This window comes from Parasteatoda tepidariorum, chromosome 8 (genome assembly GCF_043381705.1).
Source record: "Parasteatoda tepidariorum isolate YZ-2023 chromosome 8, CAS_Ptep_4.0, whole genome shotgun sequence".
NCBI classification, from domain to species: Eukaryota; Metazoa; Arthropoda; class Arachnida; order Araneae; family Theridiidae; genus Parasteatoda; species Parasteatoda tepidariorum.
Window position 1 is genome coordinate 42,509,949 of NC_092211.1, and position 27,236 is coordinate 42,537,184.

General features: G+C 28.6%; 1 protein-coding gene and 1 long non-coding RNA gene across 3 annotated transcripts; one reads left to right on the top strand and one right to left on the bottom strand.

The window, feature by feature from the left end:
- Positions 1–136: 136 nt before the first annotated feature.
- Positions 137–27,236, bottom strand: LOC107447370 (uncharacterized). Of its 2 annotated transcripts, XM_016062263.3 has the most exons (16): positions 26,692–27,236; positions 20,218–20,318; positions 19,721–20,030; positions 18,905–19,174; positions 17,403–17,714; positions 14,249–14,500; positions 13,074–13,716; positions 12,335–12,498; positions 11,575–11,753; positions 6,336–6,484; positions 6,089–6,234; positions 5,891–5,984; positions 5,008–5,155; positions 2,952–3,159; positions 1,619–1,752; positions 137–625 (listed from the first exon to the last, which is right to left on the bottom strand). In XM_016062263.3, exons 1-16 carry the CDS (start codon positions 26,759–26,761, stop codon positions 461–463), a joined length of 3,345 nt encoding a protein of 1,114 aa, XP_015917749.1. In that variant the 5' UTR covers positions 26,762–27,236; the 3' UTR covers positions 137–460. The 2 variants fall into 2 exon arrangements, with proteins under 2 accessions (XP_015917749.1, XP_015917750.1); XM_016062264.3 differs by lacking the exon at positions 14,249–14,500 and having other exon boundaries at positions 26,692–27,234.
- LOC139426342 (uncharacterized) lies at positions 1,636–15,655 on the top strand. The gene is made up of 2 exons (XR_011637587.1): positions 1,636–1,786; positions 13,147–15,655. It is a non-coding gene; the product is annotated as an uncharacterized lncRNA (long non-coding RNA).

Sequence of the window (27,236 nt, forward strand, 5' to 3'; positions counted from 1 at the left end):
AACCAACAATGCCAACAAATATGTGAACTTTATGAACTTTAACAGATCTTGAACTTTAACAGATCTTGAACTTTAACAGATCCTTCTTGAACTTTAACAGATCTCCAAAACTTTACCATAAAAGATAACAATTAACTAATTATTCACATAAACTTTATTAACATTTTTACAGACATCTCTTTCTCTTGTACTGAATTTTGAATTTCGAATGCGCAGACGAGAGCTGAAAGAGCAAAAAAAACCTAAGACCCCAGCCAGATGAAAGGAGTTAAACAACATCTTTCTCGCTAATTGGTTGACTTCGTTTAAAATCTATTAACAGCAGAAAGTTATGTAAAAAAAAAATATAATATCACTGCAACCCAAGCTCAGAGTTCGGCGCGAACATGTACAAGAGTTTACGAACGACTTTTGTTCTTCTTGGAGATCTTGAGCAGTCCGTTTCACACAATTTATGATTTTATGCCATATTAGAAACATTTCTAGAACTCCTTGATCGTTCAAATAGAGACGGATCTGTGTAGATGGGTTCACTTGGGTCATCGAGTTTCGGTCCGGGATATTGGCTGTGGACGTAAAGATTTGCAAGACCAGGTGGTGGACCACTCATACCGGCTGCTTTAACCTGGAAAAGAAATGAAATTATTAAAACTAAAGCACTTCAATATAAGACTATAATTATTCAATGAGAATTAATACAAAGTTGCTTATTGTAACGGCTATAATTTTTTTGGAGACTATGGAACCCTAAATGATCAGACTAGTTTTGGTGGAACCCCGACAACAAAAATCAAAAAGCATTTAACAGTTGTAAAGCACGATATAAAGCTATAATTTTTCGATGAGAATAAGTATATCAACGTTGTTTATTGCAGCTCTTTTCAATTTTTTTTTGGTGGTTGTGAATACAATAACGAGAAAAGAACTACTAATTATTTTGGATTACTTAATGCGAAGATTGAAATAATTTCATTGTTTCATCCCTAATAGTCTTAAAATTTAGGTTTTATGTAAACATTTAAATTAAACGGTATGGAGTAACATCTGAATTTTTTGGTGTAAGCAAATGCTGACAATGAATAAAATAAGCTGAATTATGGTTTTCAAAAAAGAGCTGTTATAAACCCTGATAATTTAATCAAGAAGTTCCCTTGTAAATTATGAGAGGCTGTTGAGTTAAATATTGATGGATGTAAGTCCATAATTGGGTCATCTTTTCTAAACCGGTTATAAAATAAGTTAAAGACGTTGAAAATGCTTGCCAGTGAAGCATAATTCTTAATTCTTGAATTTGGTTATTTTATTTTGAATTGAAAATCTCGATGAAAATAAATGGAATTTTTTAAAACTACTTATCCTTTTTATGATTTATTCTTTATACTACACTTATTAAAAATTTTAAAAAAAGTTTGCTGTTTTTTTTCATTAGCATTTTACTTAAATAATATATGCAGTGTTAAATAAATTATGGATAGGATATAAATATAGTTATGACTGGCTAAAACAAAAAGTGTCGATTTACCGGATCCCTGTAGTCTTTCTATGGAACATCTTTTAAAAATTGCTGTTTTACTAAAAAAAATACTGAAATTACTGAATTTAAGGATAATATACTTACTGCTAATTTTGATTTTTTGTAGAAAAACATGGCGGCAGCAGCAACAGCAACTATTGCGCAAACCAAAACAATTGCTAAGATCACTAAGGTGTAATATCCAGCTTGTGCAACGCAAACTGTGCTTGTTCTTGTAACTGTAATAAAACAAATAGGTATGAGAATAATAAGGTAACTTACGTTAAAAGTTTTTTAAACTTATGAAAAGAATAATTCTAAAAATTTTAATTTAAAACCTAATTTTTTGTAAGATGTATAATTTTGTGCATTATGAGGCTGTAGCATACAATATTCAATTTATGTATGTTGTAGATTCTTTAAATTGAATTGTTAAAGCCGATTGACAACATTGATTGTCTTTTGTAGTGTTACAAAGATGATGTATTTCGAGCGATTAAAGTTAATTAAAAAATTTTCACGAAATTTAAATTTTGTTTCATGAAGGTTAAAGGTGGATCATTTTAAGTAAAATTATTTACAAATAACATTTGAAAAAGTCACAAGAAGTTAGCAAATTTATAAAAATCTGCCTCCTTGAAAGCATTAAGCTGTACTCTAAGATGTGATTTATGAATTCATAACCAACGTTTTTTTCTCAGCCTAAACAATGAGTATCTTTGTAATAATAAAAATGATTTGTGATCAATGATCTCCGATAATTTGAGCCAGTACGTCAGTTCTATATTTATAAAGTTTACCAATTAGCCGTGACCAAATAAACAAATAAACTCAAAAGTTATTGCGATTGGAAGGTCCCGAACAGATTCATTTCAGGAACTTATCCACAGTTCTGATTCATATGATATAAAAATGATCAATTCATTGAATAAAACCGAGTACTTGCATTATTCATTGAAACTATTTAAAAAATTAACGCTCAAACAATTTAAGCAATTTTGGATATTCATCAAAGTAAAATTATTAATTAATGAAGAGTTATGAATAAATTTGAATTGTAGAGTATGAAAGTATCAAGTGATATTCTTTAAAGAAAAAAAGACTAAAGTCTTGGGTTTAAAAACATATTGTGTTATAATTGTAAGTCAAGAACTCAATTTTTTTTCTTTTCTATCATTATATAAGACTGGTTTTAATTAGAAATGTGTAAAAATGTGTAAAAACATCAGCTATAGAAAATACCAGCTGTTGTGGTATTTTCTATAGCTGATGTACCTACATTCACCCAAAAATCACTTAGACATTGTTCAAATCTGTTAACCAATTTTTTTACAATAAAACGATCCAACTAAATTGAACTTGTGGATGCAAGATCGTTTAATTTTAATTTTTTTCTTATCTAAATTTTTAGATAATATATTAAGTAAGCAATACTTACTTGCTGCAGCTTCTGATGGCATATCTGATCTAGAAAGGTATACTTTTAGCAGATCGTGGACAACTTCTGCTTCGTCAGTTCCATTTCCTACTGGTATGTCCATTTGATTGTCATCCGCAAACAGAGCAGCTGTTTCGTTCGGTGCATAACGTTTCTTCCTACCCCAAGATGGGAAAGATCCTGGACGACCTCGATCACTACATATTACCTAAACAAGACACAATGATAAGACTTTTCTTAGACATTGAACTAAATATGGTGGTTCAGCTAAATGAGCTAATTTCTAGACAGAAAGCACAATATCTAAGTAAATTGTGCAATTTGAACACTTACAGCGTTTTGCTTCAGCTGCTAAATTAATTAGGTTTTTTTTTTACATGACGTTATTATGTGTAATACATTATATACGTTAATTGTTTTCTCAAATAAACTCCCAAAAGGGTTTAGATTAGCTATTAATGCTATTTTACTAATTCAGTTTAATTCTAATACTAAATATAATTGCAAAGAAAATTTTGTTTCGGTCACCTTATGACGGGTTTAAAATGTTCAGTTACCCTCCTAGGCAAATTTGACTCTTTTAAGCGGCCACCATACAAGTTATGCAGGTAGTTTTCAATCTAGGTTTTTCTCTCTATTATTATATGGGATAAATAATTCAATTTTCGTAAAAGTGGTAAGCTTACACGAGGATCAACTTGAGAGGTTTCACTGTACATGGTAATTAAACTTACCAGCAAAGCGTAATTTCACTATTTTATTTTCTTATCTAGTTCAATAAAATTATTATTGCTTACTTGGTTTAAGGAATAATTAATTAGGATTGTTACACAATACCTAAGCGCAAACTTAAAATGTGTCGATAAATTTTTCTCGTAATACATTAAAATAAAAGTGTATTTTCAACAAAATGAACAAATAACTCGGATGACTACGTAAAACCTAGGCACATGAGCAAAACGCAATGATAGTCTGATATTGGAGTAAAAATGTCAACAAGACTGAGCAAGATGGAATCATAACTAGAATCACAACGTAAGACCTACTGAAGGATTAAGATACCTTCCTTAGATATTGAATTTAAAAATGTCAGAGCCTATGAGCGAAATGAATTAATAACTATGATCACTTTCAAAAAATATAGACATAAGGTTAAAGACACAATGATAAACACTTTTTAGACATTGAAATAAAAATTTCTATTGAAAAAATTAAATAAATAATTCTACTCACTACTTAACTTTTTAATAAAAGGTAAGATTATTAATTAAACTTTTGATGAAGATTACAAACAAAAATATTTACGCTTGCTCATTGTTAGCGTATAAAGAGAAGTCGTAATTCATAATTAACAGCATTAATGTCCTCATATAGCAGTACACAATTTGTAGTATTAATAGCAATTAATTCTTCTAAAATAAACATTTAATGGTTAACTTAGAGGTTAACATTAAAAGTTAACTTAGACGCACGAATAAGGCGAAACCATTGATTTTTCTGAGTGTTTGATGATAAACGCTGTTGTCTATTTAACAAAATAAGCACTTAACTTTTGAAATTCATTAAAGAGTGAATAAATTTATTAATTTAAGTATCGAACACACTAAATACATTTCTCAAGCTTATTTTTAAAATTTTTATTGAATTATGTGAACTAGTAGTTAATTTATTTATAGTGCAAATGTTTGGAATTAATAATTAAAATATTATAAATTTTGTGATTAGAAACCATCAACTTTGTTGATGTTTGTTATACGAATGAATGAATGAAGTAATTTGTCACAGAAAAATTAAAATTAGTTTGATTTAAGCCTAAGTAGCATCTTTAAGCCTATTACGCAATGGTAAACAAAGATAAAAAATATCAATATTATTAACGCCACGTAAAAGAGAACATGAAGTTAACATTCTTAAATAAACATTCTTTTTAAAAGAAAAATTAAATATTTGAAAAAAGAAATTACTTGTATAAAACATATTAAATAGAAAAATCCAATACATTTAAAATATTTTAATGAAAGAATAAAATGGAATTTTAATTTTATTATTTGCTTACTGGTTCACAAGGTCCTCTGCATGTTCTGACTGTAGCCTGGAAGACCAACAAATTAGAATCCGGTATTTTAAATGCATAGAAATCTGCTTGAAGAGCGCCATCTGGTGTTTTTTGCAATTCTGGGAATACATACAAGTCTACCGGGCATCTGAAGAAGATAAAAGTAATATTAGGATCATGCAATAGATATAAAGTTTTTCAATTTCTTGGACTTCAGTGAAGTTGAGAAATAGTACAGTTTCAGAGAGAATTTCAGATGCAAAAACTATAAAGCCAAGGAGTCGGGCCAAAGAGCACCCAATTTCAAAAAATGAAATTAATTGTATACTGATCATGAAATCTAAGATTTTATATACATAATTTTTGAAGTTTGTAACAAACATTGCAATAGATAGCCAATAGTATAAGTAAAAATTGCTAATTGATAACGTTGTAAGATGTACAGAGTTCTAAAAGAGAGATTCTATAATGTGACAATAGCGAACAGTACTGTCATATGGAAACTTTGGTTTGTTATCAGTTAGAAACTTTCCTTCAGGTTGCAGCTCCGTATAGCGCCATCCTTTGACAACATTTATAACTAATTTACAAAATTATATACTAATAGATTTTATTACCAAATTACATATTATTTTATCTCAAATTATTTGAGAACTATTTAGTTTTACTCTTTGATTTGAAACTCTGAATTATTGTGTCTACCTTACTTCTTCCATTTTCAGTTTCTAAATTTGATTTTGGTTTAGTTTCAGTTTTTCTAAGTGAACGTTTCTAAGTTTCATTTTGGAGTAATCAGTAGCTTTTTGGATCTGACTCAATATGTATCAGGGAATTCTTAATAAAAATATCGAACCATTTGTGTTATACAATGAAAACAATTTACCCTCTATTATCTATAAGATGAACTTGTCTTCCTGAGTATGGATCTTTGGCTATTACATTCGTCGCGAAAATATCACTAAAATATTCATAATGATCTGAAATAATGAAAAAGCAAAAATTAGCAAAAATTATATCTAAAGTAACAAGCTATTTTTTTAAAAATATTTATGACAGAAAAAAAATCATGACAATATCTTACAGTGACCACGGGCTTCTAATCTGAAGGTCAAGAGATCGCCAACTGCGATGGTATTTGTTGGTGCTCCTCTGTACAATACTCGCAAAACAATATTTGATGTTAGCATATTCTGGGCAGGCAGATGCTCGATTTGAGTAGGATATCGGCTGAAAAGAATTTTATTTTTTAAATAAATTATACTTCTATAGTTTATAGATTTGAAATACATTAGGACATAGATGTGGTATGAATAGACAAAAGTCTTTACCCATCGGTTCTTGTGTCCATGTAGCTGGATGTGACCACTGTTTCTCCTGGTCCTGACATATAGCATGTAAGATTATATTTCTTGTCCCGGGATGTTTGCACGTTATCATTAAATTGAACCACAACGATATTTGTCATGACGTCACCATACTGAAAAGTTCAACTTTATTATTTCAGACGCTTTCGATTCATAAGAGTAAACGATTATTTTATTTATTAATTAATTTAATTAATTTATACGAATATAAATATAATTACTGAAAAGAAACAAGTATAAGGCATACATTATTAGCATTTTTTAAATCGAATGTTTCTTGTTTTGATTCTAAGTTGATCCATATCATACTATTTTGAACCATAATATTTTGAAATTTGCTATAGTTTCAACATGCAATCAAGTCGAAAAATTTTGTTGAGTAACTTTTACAATATGCTTAAATTCTACAGGTTGCCATAATCTTGTACCAAGTTGCATCCTTTTGAGGCTTAACGTGCATGAACATGCTTATCATTGCATGAACACGTTAAAATTTTTTATACAGTTCATTATATTATGTACAGTAAACTTTATTATCGTGCGAAAATCCTGCAACCTTTGTAAGATGTCAAATTGGATGATGCATTCAAATTGGATGATGCATTCAAATTGGATGATGTATTCAAATTGAATGATGCAAGTTAATTCTTATTGCACTTCAATGTCTGGTATTATTCAACTTGAAATGAAGCACTATCTTATGGGATTTTCCTTAACTCCGTATTGGGATTTTCATCAAGCTTTACGATTATATTGATTAAAGTACTGTTCTAAAAGTTGGGAATCATTTTCTAAATAATTTTTCTGAAAGTGTAGACTGTATGGTTTCAAAACTTCATATTCTAATTCTGAAAATCGAAACGCTATTAAATGCCATTTCTGTAAAAGCAATATTGATATCGATCTAAGCTAAAATTTTGCTTGTAATTTTATTTTCCTTTCTGATCTGGATCTTTGGTATTTGAAGATGTAAGTTGTAAGATTCATAAAATTAAATCTAATTTTAAAATTATAATAAAATTTCTTGAATGCTCATAATCCTTTTTCTAAATAAAAATTAGAAAGAAAAATAAGCTGTTTTATGTGAAAATTGAAAGGAGAAAGAACTCTAAAAACTGCCGGAAAACGGAAATGTTTTGATTCATTTGTCTGAACAATGACATCCATTGAAAAGTTCACCGCTTTACCTTGTAACTTTCCGGCTGCTGCCACCGCCTGAAATGTAATACAAACGGAAATTCGTCACAAAGTGAGATGTCAAGAGTTCAGGGGCTCTATAATTCAAGCATCTCATTTACTTCGCTCATCATAATAATATCTACATGATCTCACATTCAAGCGAAAGGATGAGCTGAAAAAAAGCGCCAATGTTCGTGTTTTGACCTCGATGTCCGCCATTTTATTTTCTCCATATTTGGGTATAGCATGCAAAAAGATCGATTTCACTTTGTACAAAACTGTTTGATATTAAGCAAGCGGTGTGTCATAAAGTATTGTTAAAAAGTGTGACACTTAAATGATTGAAATATTTAAAAATATATCTAGTTCATCTTTTGTTGATGATCATGTTTTTAAAATTAAAATTTCTCAAGGGCACCTATTGAAATGCAAATGGTACATTGGATGGTTTTATTATCTGTTTTATCAAATTTAACGGAAGTATCGCATGGTTTTGTGAAAAAGTGGGACAGTTAGGACTCGAAATACTTTTTGAATATTTAGTACACTTCATGTTAAGAATCTTTACTTTAAGATTGGAATATTTTCAAGGGCGTCTATTGAAATGCAAATGCTTCTTCTCATGTTTTTATCAACTGATCTAAGTGATATGACGCACAGTGTTGTTGAAAAATGAGACCGTTTTAAATGTTTGAAAAACAATTTTGAATGTTTAATGCTTCATGTTATTTACCTTGACTTTAAGAATCGATAGCATTAAAAGGTACGTAATGAATGCAAATGGTTTGTCTGATTGTTTTGCCAGATTAAAGATTTGCATCATATTCTATTGTTAGAAATTTGGACTTAAATGCTTGAAGCAATTTTGTTCAAATTTATTGTCCATATTATAATAATAGTCTCGGTTTTAAGCGCATATCTTCAACGGCTGCTTGTTGAAAGTATTGAACTCTATTGTTATTGAAACTCTAATAAGGAGTGAGATGGTTTCAACTATTTTCGGAACTATATTTCGATAAAATGTTCCAATTTGGCAATATATTTGCTATTGCCAGCTTAGATAGGGCAATCTAAAGTGAAGTGCGATTCTTTAGTTTTTGCTGTTTAAAGAACAGTGGCAGCTAAAAAAAGGTTAACGTTCAGAAGCAAATAGTTTTACATATTTCGTTTCTCGCTAGCTACTGCTTTCGTGGCTCGCTAACTATTGCTAGCGTAGATAGCGAAATCTAAAGTGAAGTGCAATTCTTTATTTTTTGTTGTTTAAAGAACAGCGGCTGCTAAAAAATGGTTAACGCTCAGAAGCAAATAGTTTTACTTATTTCGTGGTCCGTAAAATTTTTGGAATAACGTTACCTGACTATGCACTGCCTCAGAAAAGGCTTAACAAAAAATGAGAGTGGCCGTGTTATAAAGTATTATTAAAAAGCGTGACACTTAAATCGTTAAAATGTCATTTTAAAGTGCAATTTATGTTGAATTATAACAATGTTGTAGTTAGAAATTTGTCAAAGACACATATTAAAATGCAAATACTTAAGTCAATGGTTTTATCTGGAAATCAAAAATTATTCACTCAATATATTTGTAAGCTTTTAAAAAAAATGGTGTACAAGTATTCAAATTAATAAGCCATGAAATAAATAAGATTTGGTGTAGCTAAAATGAAATTACGAAGTTAGGATAAAATAATTAAAGATAATTACGAGTTATTCGAAAATTAAATATTAAAAAAATTATAACAGTGAATAATTATAACAAAAATTGTAGCGATGCAATGAGCATTTATAATAAAATGTTAAAATTTGTTGGAATTGAAAGAAGTTCATGTGTTTAATGTGTTAATTAAAAGAAGTTTTGAGTAAGATGTTTAATCATTGTTTTAGCTAACCAACAGATCTTTTAAATTTTTTCTTTCTCCTAATTTAAAAAGTTTGTAGCGCACTTTTACATTTACGTTAAATTGAAATTATTTGCACAAAATAAAATTTCTTTTTAATTTCTGAAAATTATGAAGAAAATTGCCAATCGTCACATCTTTGTACTTAAAAATTAAACCTTTTAAGTAAGAGCTTTTTTGTAATTTTTTTATTGTTTGCACTTTGACCAAATAGCGGCAAGAGAAATTCCAAAAACATTTATGAATGATAACTTAAATTTGAAGTAACAATTTCGAATTTAAAAATTAAAACAGAAAATAACTAGTTTCAATGTAAGTGAAGCTATAGACAAATAAAGTTTGTAGAGATAACTCTCTTGTGTTAATAAAAGTATTATTTTCTCTTATTTGAAACAATTTTTAAAGCTTAAAAAATTACAAACGTTTAAAATGGTACAGACGAATTTTAAATATTTTTTTTAAATTATTTAAAAACTGTATTTTCAAAGTATTACTTTTACTTCATGCTTATGAAAAAAAGCTGCTGTTAATAATGAATTTCTTCCATTCAAAAACTTTGGACATGAGAAATTATTTTTGTATATTTTTAGTTCTGAATGCTGGGAAAGTTTTCCTACAAAAATATCATACTTTCCGCATGTTTTAGACCTTGTTATAACCCTAACAAACACCTCGTTTTCATCATTTTTACAATTAACCTTTGTTTTTTTCACGCTTTGATTACTAATTGCTCATAACCTCTCATCGGTATCGTGCAACAACAACAACAATTCGTCGACATCTAGTTAAAAACGTGAACTTCCGCATGCAGGAAACTTTCAGTTTTAGCATTGGCATTCTCTTTTGTCTCTTCCACTTTGGCCTCTGCGCTTCCGCGTTTTCACGGTTTCCCCAGCGAAAACCCTTCATGTGGATCTAAATACCTATTCTGCAAACTTTTATCGAATAAGAAAGATTTTATATGAATGGTTATAAGCTTTGTAAATAAGAATAGAAATGTTTTGATGATAAATGGATTTTATACCATATCGTAAAATATCGTTTGCAGTGAAATCAAACGATTATGTTTAGTTTTATTTAGTTTGAGGGCATAGACCGATTGGAGAAAGTGAGTTTAAAGCTAATCGACTTAAAAAAAAGAAGTTTCGAAAATAATCTTTTAATACCATTTAGCCAAAAGAGGGAAATACTATTGAGATTTTAAAGTAATGAGAAATTGTTATTTATTTATTTATTTCAATAGTAGATAGTTAATGAAATAATAACGATGATGAATTTAATGAACAAATTTACATCTTGGCAAGAATGCACTTGGAAATTTTTTTATAAAATCATACTAGAAAAAAAAGAAACCAGAAGAGCCTTATTGATTAAATATGTTCATAATTTATTTGATCAGATAAAGAATAAAAAAAGTTGAGATTAAATAAATCGTTGATTAAATAAATCGTCAAAAGTAACGAAGTCAAATGATTAGCAAACACCAAAAATTGCGCTTAAGTCGTTTAAACGCTTGTAAGTTTTTTAGCAAAAAATGCCTTAATCAATTTAAAAAGCTTATTAGTTGAATCGAACTCTTTTCCCTCTAAGGTAATAGGCTTCTAAATTATTTGAGCTGAATATCTCATATGGACTTGATCACTTTTGGCAGCATACCCACGAAATAAGTGTCTACATTTTCTTTATTTTTATAATTATATAACTCCAGGTTAAAGTCATTTATGACTAAAATAATGTCAGTCATTTAATTTCCGTCAATCCATTACGAAGATGTAATGTTTTGTAGTGATGTAAAAAGTTCGTGGCAAGGTATTTATGCTTAAATGAATTTTATACTTTCTAGTGTTTGCTACCAATTTAATTTTAAAATGTTCCAGTTTTATAATTTCAAATCAAAATTATACTATTTCTAATATTATTGCGTTATGATAAACACAAAAGTCTAGACTGTCCAACATAAATTTCAAGAATTTCTAAAGCAAATTTCAGTTGTGTTACTAGTATTCATTTTTTGAAAAAGTTAATTTGAACTTTCTGCCTTAAGTATATCCCCTGAAATTTACAAATTTAAATAATTATTTAATAAATGTATAACTGTTAAAAGCGTAATTGGAAAGTTTCTTCTACCTGTTGAGTTCCACATCGTGGAAATCCATTCCCTCTCGAGATTCTTAAAACACTGGTTGTTCCTCCATTGCCATCATAGAAACAAGAATCATAGAATCCATAAGTGTAGATTCTGCCATAGAAACCCTCTGGTGTTTTCATTGTAAATTCTATTCCATCAGGGCTGCACGATTGACTCACTAGTAGAATAAATAAAACAGAATATGCAGTTTTAATAATATATTTCAAAATACACTCAGCGGTCATTCCATCGTGACCACTTTTCTCAAAATTTTATAAGATATTTCTATCGTCGTTTGTGGCACATTCATAACATTTTCTAATAGTATGAGACTGAAAGGGTTTGAAGATGGGTGACTCTTTCAATTTTGCCTCGCAAATGCTTAACTGGATTGAGTTCTGGAGATTGTAGAATCACCTCAACAAAGTGAAGTTTTCCTTATTCTCCAATACCGATTCTTTGCAATACCAGCAGTATGGCGAGGCGCATAATCCTGATGAAAATCTTGCCAATGGGCGAAATTATTTGATGCACTTGATCAATAACGATTTTTAGGTATAATGTCTTTTTCATACCATCATGTGCAGGAAATAATGGTTCGGAAGCATGTCATCAAGACACTAAACCTTAGAGGTAACACCTCAATAAAATAGGCTACTTGCGAAAAAACTGTTGGATGGGCATAGTAAAGTTTCCGTTTGGTGTACTGTACATAACATGTTTAGTTTATTTACGTGTTTCAAATTAGTAGGGACTTACCGTCAATACAGTTTGGTGTACTTGCACCTGGGATACCATTTGCTGCTTGGGCGTCTCGTTCGTAAAAGTCAAACTGTGAGTCTTGTTCAAAATGTCCGGGATTATTTAGTTGAAGATGTCTTGTATCTTGATCACTCAGTTCGCAATTATCGGGTATTACATTCCTGAAAGAGATATTTTTTGTGTCCTTATTTTCTAGTTAGAACACCTAAAAGTCAGTTTCATGTGTTTCTTTCTTTCAAAATTTTGCTTTTAGAAATGAAAAATTAAAGTATGATCGTAAGAGCGACGTTTTAAATAATACATATAAGTTTGTAAGTAAGATAATTAAATTTTTCCATTATTTGTTTACTTACATAATTATAAACAAATATAGGTTTGAATGTAAATTGTTTTAAAATTAGATTAACGGCATTTTGGTTCCTTCTTTTAGTGAATCTCATTTTAATAGTTACCTATATATTATCAACTTGGTTTTCTTAAACTTTTTTGATTAAAAAAACGCTTATCTCTACAATTCTGATTGGGACATTTTAGTGCTGAAGTATAATAAACATAATCTTTTATAAATACTAAAATGATTGATGAGAAATTATCTTTTAAAGATTAATAAAATGCACATAAATAGTTCAGCCTTTACCCTTGTTAAGTTTTGTTCCTAGCATGCATATTTTGTTAAGTTTAAATTTTGCATTTCTTATTTTGAGAAGGGAATTGCAAACAAACAGACTTTGCTTACCTAAAGTTGAAAGATAAGCATATAAATTCCCTTTCCTCTAAGCAAGCCTTTTCACAATCCTCTTCTCTTTCAGTTCTTACAACACGTCTGACATAAAAACTCCTGAGCCTGGTTCCAAACCCAACTCGCCTAAATAGTCCACCACCCTGCATACCAGGTTTGCACAATTCATAGTTGTTATTTGGGAAAGGCTGCTGAGGCATTCCTCCAGGTGGAAAAACGCCATTGCCATGGAAAGGATTGGTTGCTGGATAACCAGGGTAATTTCCTGGGTAACCACCGTGGACTGAATGTGGATTCTGAGGGGGAGCTGCAGGAGGATAACCTCCAGCCTGACTCCAACTGTGGGCATTTCCAGATCCCCATGGTTGAGCCGCTGGTGGTAAGGCTGGTGGGTAAGCTGGGTAGTTAACTTGACCACCACCACCATGTTGAGGATTCGGTCCCCATGTTCCTCCACCTCCTGCACTGTTCCATGGACCAGATGGCCAAGATTGAGAAATTGATGTACTTCCACCGGGTCCACCAACTACCGGTCCTCCTAAGCCCCATCTTGATGGGCCATATCCTCCACTGCTGCCTCCTGTAGGTCCGTATCCAGGTCTATGGATGAAACTGTGACCTCTGTTTCCGTTACCTCTGACTGTTTGAAGAAATTGATTTATTATAGTCAATTTATAAATATTGTATAAATAAATTCAGCGCTTACAATAGCTTTGAATTATATGCATTAATATCAGTAACTTTGTTTTGCACTTAAAAAGTTTTAAAGTTCAGTTTAACTTAGAGTGAATATTTGCCCGACCTTCACCAAATATAAAGCAAGCTCACACCTCCACCATTTTTATGTTATAAAATAAAATGTTATTCATGTGCACCAATAACCTATAAGCCTTAAGTGAATGCTTTTATAAGACTTGCGTTAAATTATGCAATTTGATTAGTGTTAAGAAGCTCTGCAGCTTTGTCTGTTCAAGCTAATATGATTTGATTTTGTAATGACGCGTAATATTAAAATGAATTTGCATTTCATATAATATTGTATTTTATCTTAATGTTTATTTTCAGCGTTAGTATATATTTTAATTGTAATTTATAGTTTAACTCATTTAGTTTGAACAGACAAAAGCTTGTTGCCACCACCGACTTTCTTCCACCCTGTTCTTGATACTTACTCCACTTGAACTCGTAGTAATCGTAAGACTCATCATCTACTAAATTTGGCTTGCCAGTTCCACTAGATTGGCTGCTAAATCGACAAGATTGAAAGCGGGAACTGTATTCTACAGATTGGCAGTCACGGTTGTAGCGTCTCATGCATTCATCAAGGCACTCTTGGAAGGAATAAACTTTAACTTCAACTTGGTGGGCAACATCCAATCTTTTTCTTCGGAAGCATTCTACTGTAGCATTGTTGATGTATGCGTCTAGCGAAAGAAGGTAGAGAATTGTCGGTTGGCAACGAATTAACCAATCAGTCTAATGAGTTATTTCATTCTTGAGGTTAAAATTTCCCTAGTCAGAAGGCTGCTTAAAACGTTGTAAAAATTTGTTTGTAAAGTTGTATTAGCTGAATAAATTTCTTGCAAAGAATACGTCATATTGCTTTGAAAAATTATGGAAAAATCTGATATCAATCTTTCAATATATCTACATTTTATTACAAGTTAGTTCTTTCGCTTACATTATCTAAGAGTGTGTGTAATTTTGATTAAATTAGTTTCAAAACCAAGTCTATCGAGATCAGTCGATAATAATCATTTTCAAGTATTTTGATTTGTTTAAACAATAAGGAAATTATTGCAGATCTACCAGCTATAGATATAGAATATCGTGTCTTTCATTTTTAAAGATGACAGTAAAGCATCGAAAACATAATAAACAACAGTTCAATGTTTTGCCAAAGGAACTGCGCGATTAAGGAAATCATTAGATACTTTTTTTTTAAAATAAATATAAATTGCATATACTGTTTAATTTCATACTTTTATAACCAGCAAAGCATTTTAAACAGCCTTTTGTTTAAGGAAATTTAGTTTCGAGGAAAAATCGGTTAAAGGTTTAGCGAAAGTTAGAGAAATGCTATTCATTTTAAAGATATATTTTACTGAAAATTTTAATAGCAATGTTTTGAGTCGATAGTTTAGCCAAATAAATGAAATTCTTTAAAATAATTAACCAATTACATATAGTTGTTTTTATCATAATTCAATAAGTTAAAAGTCGATAAAGGGAAAATATAATTCAAAGTTGTTGGTTTGCATTACGGTTAAATTTTTTAATTCAAATATGTATTGTATTTAAATCCAATTAAAGCTAAACTTGATTTTCATATATAGTGTTTCACCGCAATTTTGAGGAACATTACTATTTATTAATTTCTTATTTTATTTCTTAGCTTTATCTAATACTAATAATGAATGAATTTGAATGTATAAAAGAAATTTTTCTCTGAAATTCAAATTGTTTGAAAATATATCAAAAGCTACAGTTAAAGCATTTTTTTTATTTTGCTATAGTATATTTAACTATGAAAATATTTAATATAGAAAATAAATGAAGATAATTTTTTTTATTTACCACATTTAGCGTATGTGATGCTACAACTACATTGAGTAAAAAACATGACTAATTGAAAGAAAGAAATAATTTATGCTCATGTTACATAATAATTTTTTTAAAATACATTTTTGAATTTGATTTATTTCAAGATACTTTTTTTAATAGTTTATATTGGAAAAAAATAAATTATCAAATCATTAATAGACATGGAACTAGATAAAGTAATTAATTAAAATTATAGATCAAGCAATGCGTTTTAAAAATAAATACTCAGATCATTAAAAAAAAACGTGTAGATATGTATAATACATAAAAGTCGAAGTTTTTTTTAGCTGAGTTTTGATGTTTCAGAACGGTTTGCTTTATAAGTTTTCTTTGAAATTATTCCTATTGTTTCCTATTTGTTAAAGTAAATATAAATACAACAAAAAGTAAAATAAAATAAACATGAACATGGTTTATTCGGATACATTAAAATAAATATACTTGAATTCTATTGATGAAGGTCGAAGCAAACAATCCCCCAAATCATTTCTTTTTATATTCTGAATTACGATTTTTTTTTAATTCCAATTTTGTATTTATTACATTTTATAGTCCTTTACGTAATTTATTAACTTTTACTTGTTAAGTACTTTTAATAATACATAATTTAAAATGTAACAGAAAGTCAAAAATCGCCATATATTAATTAGTTATCTCTTTCATGTTTATTAAACTAAAAATGTATTTTAATGGAATAATATCTTCAATTTCTTTTCACTGAAATAAGAAATAACTGATTTCTTTAAACAGTATTTGATTTACTCCTTGCGGTTTTGTAGCTGCTCGCAGCTACCAATTTCTATTAACAATTTCCAATCACAATATTTAAATGGCTGATTACTTTTCTATTACTTCAAACTTCATTAATTTTTTCTTAGAATACAGTGAAATGAAATTTTAAAGTTTCATATAATCTTTCAACTAATGTTAGGGTATTTGTGTATTTCCCATTTAATCATTTACGCTGGTAAGTTTCTCTGAATGTTGGTTTAGTTCTAGTTAGTTAGATTTTCCTCAAAATAAATTTTTTACGTGTGAAACAAAATCTGATAAAATTACCAACATAATTCTGGTTAATAAAAACAAACATAATTCTGGTTAATAGAAACAAAATATGTATTTAAACCGTTAATTTGATAATTTTTTCGTTTATACGGTTTACCTGAAATTCTAATTTTCAAAATTATAGTTCTTCTCACTTTATATTTAATAAAAAATACAAAATTGGAAATTTAATTTAACCGAATAAATGATTTTTGTGCCATGCTCTAAGTTATCATGATAAAATTACCAAATTTTGCCGCATTTATACCAATTTTGATCATATATTATTAGACGATATTTTATTGTAAATTTTACTAAAATCATTACCAATCATTACAAATCATTACCAAACATTACTACAGTAAAAATTACCGAGCCTTATGGTGTTCCCATAAAGGCAGAAACACGGTAAATGTCATAATATTCTGGTAGTTTTGACCATATTTTTTTTCTCATTGCAGAGCTATATAAAATAAGCAAGGTTTTGAATATTTTAACAGGACAATAAATTCAAAAATGCCATATAGCCAGAAACACGGTAATTTTTACCTTATTATTTAAAGTTGGTTGTTTTGATCAAACTTTTTTCTTCTATATAATAATTGCCTATTCAGCAAATTTCAAATTAAAAATTTTTTTTGTGATGATTTGTGCCTTTTCAGTTTAACAAATTCTTACCTCTATCAGCGTTTCCGCAAAGAATCCTGTAGAAATCTCCTTTTCCAGAAACTAACGATGGCGAAGTTTCGTGCGGTGATGACATTTCGTTGGAGTCAGTTGAATCTGGATAATACATGTAAGTGGTGCAAAGCCAGCTGTCTTCTTCGTGGTAGAAAGCAGTGCAAAGATATCCCCTGGTTTCGAGACTTTGAGAACAAATGTCAGAGCAACTCTGAAAATGTTGTGTGTATACAGTTTCTAGTTCCATTGCGCCGTTTGGTTTTTTACCAGATTCCATAATATGAGCACGGTTTGGGCAAGCTTGACTTTCTGTAAATAGAAAAAGAGTTGACAATCAATTAAATTACATTTTATATTAAATTAGCTAGTTTTTGTGTCTATTAAATTAGATATACATGTGTTAAAATGATTTTCACAGAAATTACATTGTCAATTAAATATAATTTTCGCATGGACAAAATTGAATATTACAGTTGCCGAATTGTATTTAACGTATTTTAAACTAAATTCTGTATTCATTAAGTTAAAATTTTGCATATATTATATCGTATATTTAATAAATTTAGGTTTTGCACCTTACAAATTATAAATAATATCTGTTAAATTAACTTATTACGATTACTTCTTAATTATGATTATGATTATGTTAAATTGCAATTTATATATATTAAATATATCTTCACATTTGGGTATCATATCTATTAAATTGAATTTAATTTCTACTACCTTCGATAATCTATTAAATCGGATTAAAACCTAATGAATTATATTAATAATGCATCTAGCTAAATGAGCTTAATGAAATTATAAGTGTATACGAATAGCGTAAACTGGAGCAGTATATTTTTTTCCAATTAAATGCCTCAAATTTTTACCAATTAAATATTAAAAAGAGTTATAAAATTTTAAAAAAGTTAAAAAAATTAAATGTTTTTTCCAAAGTTTCATTTAAGATAAATACTGCTAAGTTTAAGTTTGATGTTGCCATCAATGAGCATCATGGTGAACTATATGCAGCAATGATAAATCATGCTTAATATTAATTACCAAATCAAATTTAGTTCAAAAGTGTGAAAGTTATCAATAATATTTTCAAGCTCTTTGTAATTAAGTTTTTACTATTTCGCATTTACATTTTTAATAAAGTAAAACTAGTGAAGAACGAAACACAAATGAACTATGCTCAGTTTTTTATCATCACAAATTATGAATCTCTACTTTATAACGCATGAAAATATAAATATTAACTTTTATTAAAGGATCATAATATGATTTTTAAATACTTGATTTCAGTTTAGTGTTAATCATTTTGTGGTCTTGAAAACAGTCTTTGAACTTCTATAAATACCTTCCATTATTTTTAAAATGAATTAAAATGATTGGCTTTTCAAAATAAGAGTCCATTTAAAACATCGGTAAAAGCCAAATTGATATTAATGTAATACCAGTATCAAAGAATTGCTAGCGCTAAGTGTTAAATAATCTAATTCTATATTTACCTGAAAGGCACATATTTTCAACATAATCACTGTTTGAATCACTTAGAAATCCATTAGGATTCATGGCTTTGGTATTTCTGCTGAGACGACATTTTTGACCACCTCTATCAAAACAAGCAGATAGACATTCAGGATCGTTGATACACTTTTCCTCACATTCTGTTCGATTAGTGGCGAAGACTTCTTGGTCTGAGAGGCTCTCGAAACAGAATCCTGGTGTTCTTTTGATAGCGTAAAGTCGGTTAGGGCAGTCATTAATAAGCCTTGGAGCTGTAAGAATATCATAAAAATCCGTTATTGCCTTTATTATGCATTTAGTCCAGAATGTAGAAAATCCATCAATACTCAAAATATAGCATTGGGATCCATTAAGATTCATCACCATTATGAGTATAGAATTGGAATAATTCATCAATATTTATAAAATGAAATTTGACTGATTCAGAATAAAGCATTGGAACATTTTCTCAATATTCAGAACATATAGCAAAAAATCGACTATATTCATAGATTTAAAATCCATTAATATTTATAATATTGCACAGAAATTCATCAATATTCCGAATATGATACATAAATCTATCGGTATTTAGAACTTAATATAAAAATTCTTTAATTCAGAAGAGGGCATTGGAATTCCTAAATATTTAGAATAAGAATAAATCCGTCAAAATTCAGAACATATGATAGAAATGCATCAATATACACATTCTTAGACTCTGAATATATGTAATTAGAAATTTAACATTATCTAGAGTATAGTGTGGAATTTCCTAATAAAACTTTATCAGATTTTTTATGGAAGTTAGAACTTACATGATATGCAGACTTTGTTGAAATGGAAGGTGTTGAGCTGTCTCACTAAAACATCCCCACCGTCAGGAGATGCTCTGTCGTGATACATATGGCATATGGATTCTTTATATTCTGGTTCAACATGTTGCTGATTATTGCCCATATGATTTCCAGATCTTAACCCGTTGTCGGGTCCGGATTCAGGCTGGTGAGTATGAGTATCGGGAACTCTTTGGCCAGGAGTAAAATCAAAGGATAGACATTTTGGGTCATCTTCACACCTCTGTTTGCAAGCTTGCAACACTCGTAAAGGGCTGTCCACTAGAGTGACCTAGAGTAGAAGAGCAGAGTGACCGTCAAATTTAACTGTTCCTTTTTGAGTTTTTTTTTTCAATCTTAAGATTAATAAAATGCATTTCCAATTATTGTTTTTAAATTTCTAATTACTTTTAGTGATGAAAATTTTCAATTAATTGATAAATGAGTTTAAATTTTGTAAAAAAAAAATATAGGCTTACCATTTCTCCTTTAGACATTCCAAAACCACTGTTTCCTCCCATTCGATAATTCATCACGAGTTCAAAGGCATATTTACCTAAACCATTATTGCAAGATTGAGCTAGGAGAAAGAAAAGTGATTTTAAGAACCCATAAATAAGCCGAGATAAAACTATTTCTATGATAATTACCATATTCATAACCCTTTGAATCAGAATTTTTATTATTAAACATATTTTTCATACTTTTTTCTTTTCTTTTTTGTATTAATACGGGACAAAATAAGTGCAAAATAGTATATTTAGCATTTTTATAACTTATGATTGTGAAATACGGCTTGAAACATCGGTGTCTTTTTCAGCATTAAAAGTAAAATCTTCCAAACACGGCTAACTTGCAAATAATAATTTTTCAAATTTTCACTTATTTGCAGTTATTTTGGTCTTGAGAATTAGTTATTCATCATTTAAATTTCTCTAATTTCCACAATCCATTATTGATAAATGTTTGAATAATAAATAAAATGAGTTAAAAGGGCATCACATGATTTCTGAGAATTGCCAAAGCAGCGATATATATAATATCCATGAGCTAAAATATTATAAAAGCATGTCAGAATTTTTTTTTTACGCAAAACGTACAAAAGGACACCTTTTTTCATTAAAAAAAAGTTTAATTATTTGGTTTTTATAATAAACACTCTTTTTTGCTTTCTTCAAAATTAATGCCATTAATTAAATTACTGATTAGTAGCTATCGTCATTAAAATATTGATTTGTCTTAAGATCATGTATATCATGGCGTTTTCTTTAAATTTCTATACATATTTTGAATGATGGGACTACACTAACCGGTGTTAATAAAAATATCCGATTCATACTTATGGGGAGCATTAGATGTTAAAATTTTGTATTTCATGTTTAAGTAAAATAATATGGTTGTAATATATATAAACCCCAGTTTAAATATCATTAGAAGGTATATGTATTATCAGTATTATAATGCTATGTTTTTAAAATTTATGGTGCATTAATACATTTCTATATCTTAATTACAATGAAATAGTTTTTTTTGAAATGATATTTAATTTCAAAATTAACTATTCACTATTAAAAATTAGTTATCACTATTCATTAGACATTTAATTATTCAGCTGCAAAATAAGAAATTCCTTGTAGTCTATTATTGTGATGGATTAGTTTTCAAAAATATTTTGTATATTTGTACTTTACAATTAAATCAAAGAATTTTAAAACAAAAATAATTAATTTAAAGATCAAAAGTTACATAAAAAAATTAAACCAAAAGTAATGTTGAGTTTGTTTTATTATTCTTTAGCACCAAAACATTTTTAACATGGCATTAGTGCCTAGTGCATTATTGTTATTTCGTAAGTTTAGTTTGTTTTTAAACAATAATGTCTGTGTATCGGGAAAAAATGTAGTAAATTGTTTTTATTTCAATGAAAATTATAAAATATGTTTGTTGTTTTATAAGCACTCAGAATGTAAAATTATCTAACATAATACATTTAAAATGTATTTGTCTATCGAAGTGTTCGATTTATGATATAATCGTTTCTTAAATTTATTTAGCAATGAAACAATCATATGCACTTCGTGTTAAATAATACAAATTACTTTCCTTTCAAAAAAGAAAAAAAATATAATTCCAAAAATATTTACATTATTGTTATATACAATTTTGTAAATATTTTTGTTGCATAATATCTACTCAAAATTATGTAAATTATTCTCTATATAACATTGAAATTGGCTTTCGTAAGTGCGGTGCTCAATATACTGTATAAGGTTACAATTTTTAATTAAGAACATTAAGAAAATTTATTTCGATAAAGATCTAATAAAAATCGATAAGAGCATTAGATTAAATTACAAAAAGAACCAGTTTGTATAAAGACGTAAAAGGATTATTTGAAAAATTACTTGGATTGAAAAAAGTTTACAATAATTTTGCATACAATATCTGAATTGATTTAAGGTAATGCATGATTTAAGGTTAGAGCAGTGTAAAAACGAAGATTTAAAAAACAAAGTTAAATTATTCAGACATGTAAGAAAAAACATCAAGTAACGAAAAATTAATTTTTGTGAAGACGGAATTATTGCTCGGATCATTAGAAGTTGAAGAAATTTACAATCATCCTGTATCGAATGATATTGTTATATTTCTGTAGTATAATCTATAATATATCGTATGTAGTTCAGAGGATTAAAATTTTTTAGTTAAAAATTCACTTAGGTATCTAAGAGCATAAGTATTAATAACTAAGTGTATAACTAAGTTGCGAAAATAAAATTACATGAAGACGAAAAATAACTTGGATCATTAGAAGTTGAGAAAGACTACAATGCATGTAATTTTTTGGTCAACATCACATACATTGTCAAAAATTCCGCCTCAAATTGCGGTCTAAAGTACCGGTACTTTGGATGCATCAACCATAAAATCAATTTTCACCGTAAAATAGTATACCGTGATTTTTACAGTAATATTTATTTAATTAAAGTCATGCAGGGGTTTAACGGTGATTATTACAGTATAAATTACGGGATATGGCATTTTTTGCTCCATAACATGTTATAGTATAAAAAGATTTCACGGTAAAAAAAAAACCGTCACCCTGGATGCCGATGTTTTATACTGTATTTTGATCTGGAATTTCTTATAGTGTAGTGTGGGATTTAATATAATGTCTGCAATCAGAAGCAGTAAAAAACTGTTCAACTAAAACTGACTTGGACATCTAAAACTATCAAGTGTGTGTAGGCATGAACATGGCCAGTTGAAAAATAACTTGGATTAAATGAAGTGATTTCATGCGTTACGTTTAATTTATTATATTAAATGCGACACGATCTCCTCCTCTTAAGTGAAAGTGGATATCCGGATTTTTATAATTTAATCCTGAGACTTATTCTTATGGGGATAAAAAGTACCGTTTTTTTCGTCATTGAAATAAATAATGATTTTGAATGTGTTTCCTGATTTTAATGGTTTTTGGTTTTGTTCAACCAAGGTTTCCTAACTTGAGTCTAACTATAAAAACCTTGAAATATGAAAAATTCTGATTAATTCAAAAGCAAAATCCATTGCTATTATTTTCGTAATGGTTAATAATAATTTAATTTTTTTTAATAATAGATTTTATTTAGTATTTATTTTTAATATTGAAATTTTTTTGTCCATGTTTTGAGCATTGAGCTTAACAAAATATCGAAAATTCTTTTATCTAATTAAATAAAAATTGCATGATGTACGTTCGTTTTTAAAAATAACATGTGTTTTTTAAAAATAAAATACAATATTTGAAATCAATTGATTAAGCTATTGTAATAAAATGCTTATGCGACATTGGTTCGTTTTTAATGATAAATACGGAATGGATTATTAAAGTAAAGAAAAAAATTTTCATTATTGTAATTAACATATTTGTACAACACTTAAAAAAGTAACTTTCATTATTAATGGTTTTTGTGTATTTCATAATTTATAGTTTGCAGTTCACTGTAATTTTTGCTTAGAACAAAACTCTACATTTCATTATACGATAAAATATTTTAAAAAAAGGACTATAGATTTTAAACTTACACTTGGATTGAATATTTTTCGTAATTGAAAATTTCTTATAAATAATAAGAATGTTAATTTTTTTAAAAGTGAAAATATGTAAGAGTTTTAAAAAATGCAGAATTATATAAATGTTATTTAATTTGCCATAATTCACAACTCCAATAAGAATATTTCAATAAGATACTAATAAGACTATGTATAGTCTAGTAATAATAATAATTTTTATGTAAGCATATTCAAAATAAGATTATTTTAAATTTGTTTCTACTTTGACATTCTTGATTATCTATGTTTTGGCAGATTAATTAAATTTACACTTCAAAATGAAAAGATGTTTATTAAATTTTAAATTGCTTATGGGGTTTTGCAAGAATGTATACTTTTTGAATTAATATTTCTTTTGAATCATTTTATAAAAAGAACATGGAACTTTTAGGTGAAAACAAGTCTTTATTTTTAAATATAAATTTCATTGCTTTTCACGTATAATTTTCACAATTTTTACATGACTTATATTAATATGGCCACCATATACAGGCTAAAATGTAAATAATATTCGAAAAAGAATAAAAACTTATGATTTTTTTTTATTTATTATTAAAAATGTTTAGGGTACTGAAGTTAGTAAAGAAGAGAGAGTTAGTTTCACACAGATAGAAAATACTATATCAGTGCGTTCAACATTCTAAATTTTGTTTAATAGCTAACAATTATACATTTAATCAAATAAAAAGTGAAACTACGCATTTCAAGAATTAAACACTGGTGAATTCGTATATTGGATGAATGGTTTATAAATTATTCACAAACAAATCATATTTAAGTAGATATTTCTTTAACGATATTAGTTTACACTATCGAGATTTGTTAAGACTAGTTTAGAAGATTTTAGTCTAGGATAACCTTAATTATTCAAGATTTAAATCATAACTTGCATAAATGTACGAATGCTTACACAAGACTTTTGAGCGCTAGGGCTCATTGCGCTAGTAACTAGAACTACAAGTCTTCCTAAACAGTACAACAAACAAATTGGAGAAAATGCAACTGAGTTTTGTATGTTTGAAATATAAAACTAAATTATTTTTTTAATATAATGTACAATTATAGTTCAAAAACTTAAAAAAAACTAAAAAATTAAATTCTTCTATTTTTTTTCCTTATATAGAAATTTGAAGCTCATGGTCACAATCAATAATATTTTTATGCTGTAATAATACATATTATATCTTATTGGTGTTATTCATGTTCCAGTAATAATGATTTATTCCAATATAGACTATTAATTTCAAATAAATTTCTATTTCGGGATAAATCACATTTCAGTTTTAATTTTAAAGATTTGTTATTTTGTTAACAACCACTCATCAATATATCAATAACTTACAATATACAATAACTTTCTAAATTTAAAATATCCACAGATTTTGTAATAATGCAATTTCGGATAAAATGTTACACGCGACGAATCATGTGATTCATTTTATGTACCACATTGTTACTAAACATTATTTATTATGTGGTTTTTAAACCATATTCCAGAAATTTTGCTGCACGAAATACGTATTTTTTTATAATACTCAATGTGTGTTATATTTTGAAGTTGGATTGAAATTGTGGAACATTATATTTCGCTTTAAGATGAGAGCCGCAGAAGTCCGCGCGCAGTTGGGTGTTTTGGAAGCGTGATGCGGAGTCTGGGAGATTACTTCCACCGTCTACTTTTGGACCTAACTTGTGAATGTGTAGTTCACGTATGCGTCAATATTGATTATAAAGAATGAATCCCAGACCGCTGTCAATAACTCATTAGAATAGCTCTAGTGTGATAGTTTTACAATTATGCAAATTTCAAACCTTTTATAATTGTTCAAATTTCAATAGTTATATTATCTTTCAAATTTCGTACGTTTTATGCATGATCGTTCGAACAATTGCAATTATCTGAGTATCAAGAAAGTTCTGATAAAAAAGTTTTTTTAGCACAAAATTACGTGCTGAAACCATTTCACACTAGTGCATAATTTCAAAATAATATTATTTGAAGCATAAGTGTTCCGATGAATCAAATTATGCTACTTTAATATTCGCCATAAGAAAACGCACGTTTCGCAAGAATTACAAAAATATTTTTAACCAAATATTGTTAACCGAATATTTATTTTTTAATTATTTTATAAGGATCCACCAGTTATTGTGGCCTTAGCTTATATGCGAAGTGTTCTAATGGCTACTATTAATTTTCAAAACCTTCAGTTTATCTGTTATTGTTCAAAAGCTTCAGTTATGTAAGAGTTTAAGAAAAATAGTTCTTATATCTTTATTTATTTAGGTTTCTAATGAAACTTTTTACGTTTTTTTCCATTGATTTATAGCATTTAACCCTTAGAAATATACAGAAGTAAAGTAAAGTATTAATATATACTATAAACTAATGATGTCTGAATCATTACCTACAAAGTTTAGTTGTAAATTACATCTGTAAATATACGTATTAGAGTATATTCTTGCATTTAACTAAACCCATATTGTGCAAACATCACACTTTGGTATCTGACTGACTCGCTCAACAATGCATATTGCACACTTTTATATATCCGACTGATAACGATACTCAAGATTATTTCATTAATATTAAATTTATAGGTATGAACAATATTAGTTAAATTATTCTTCTCAAAAAAGCAATAATAATATGTGTATGGGAAATGAAGATTTCGAGAATTTTTTGAAAAATTATTTCCAATTGCACATTTTACTAGATTTCAAAATAGCACTTTGTATATTTAAGATGTTCAGCTTTATAGTTCCACGTTTCGGGATTAAATAGCAAGTGATATTAACTCTTAGTTTAAGATTCAGATTGACATCTTAAGAAGAACTGAAGTGAAGAAACTTACCATCAGTAAGCAGGCGCAGAGCAGCTAAGAAAGAAACAAGAGGTATCATAGTGATAGAATGAAGTTTCATGTTTGGTTTGAAGTTCAACAAAAAATAGTTCTATTGCACCCAGTTAGCATTCCTTTGGGGCCAAAATCCACATGCGATGCACTGAACAAGCTACCGAAGCCGGACTGTTAGAAACGAAGTCCGAGCGATAAGTGAGTGATGACCACTGGGCATAGGGCACTAATATGAGTGTTGTGACGTCATTACAGGGGCCAATGTCAGAGCATCCGGGGCGCGAGAATGGGCATCCGGGAAAAGGTGATCTACCGGCATGCGAAGAGTTCATAAATTCTAAAATGGGTGGTCACAGCCAAAAGGAAATGAATCGTTTGCTATGAACTTTAGATGATGTCCATCAAAACGAATTGGTAGCCATTTTGTTCCACAATTTGACTTAAAATATGCACAGAGAAAGTGATCTTTTTATTTATAACTGCATTTGTAACTAGTTTTTGACTGATTTGCATAAGTGAAGAAAGAAGAGGAATGCTGATTG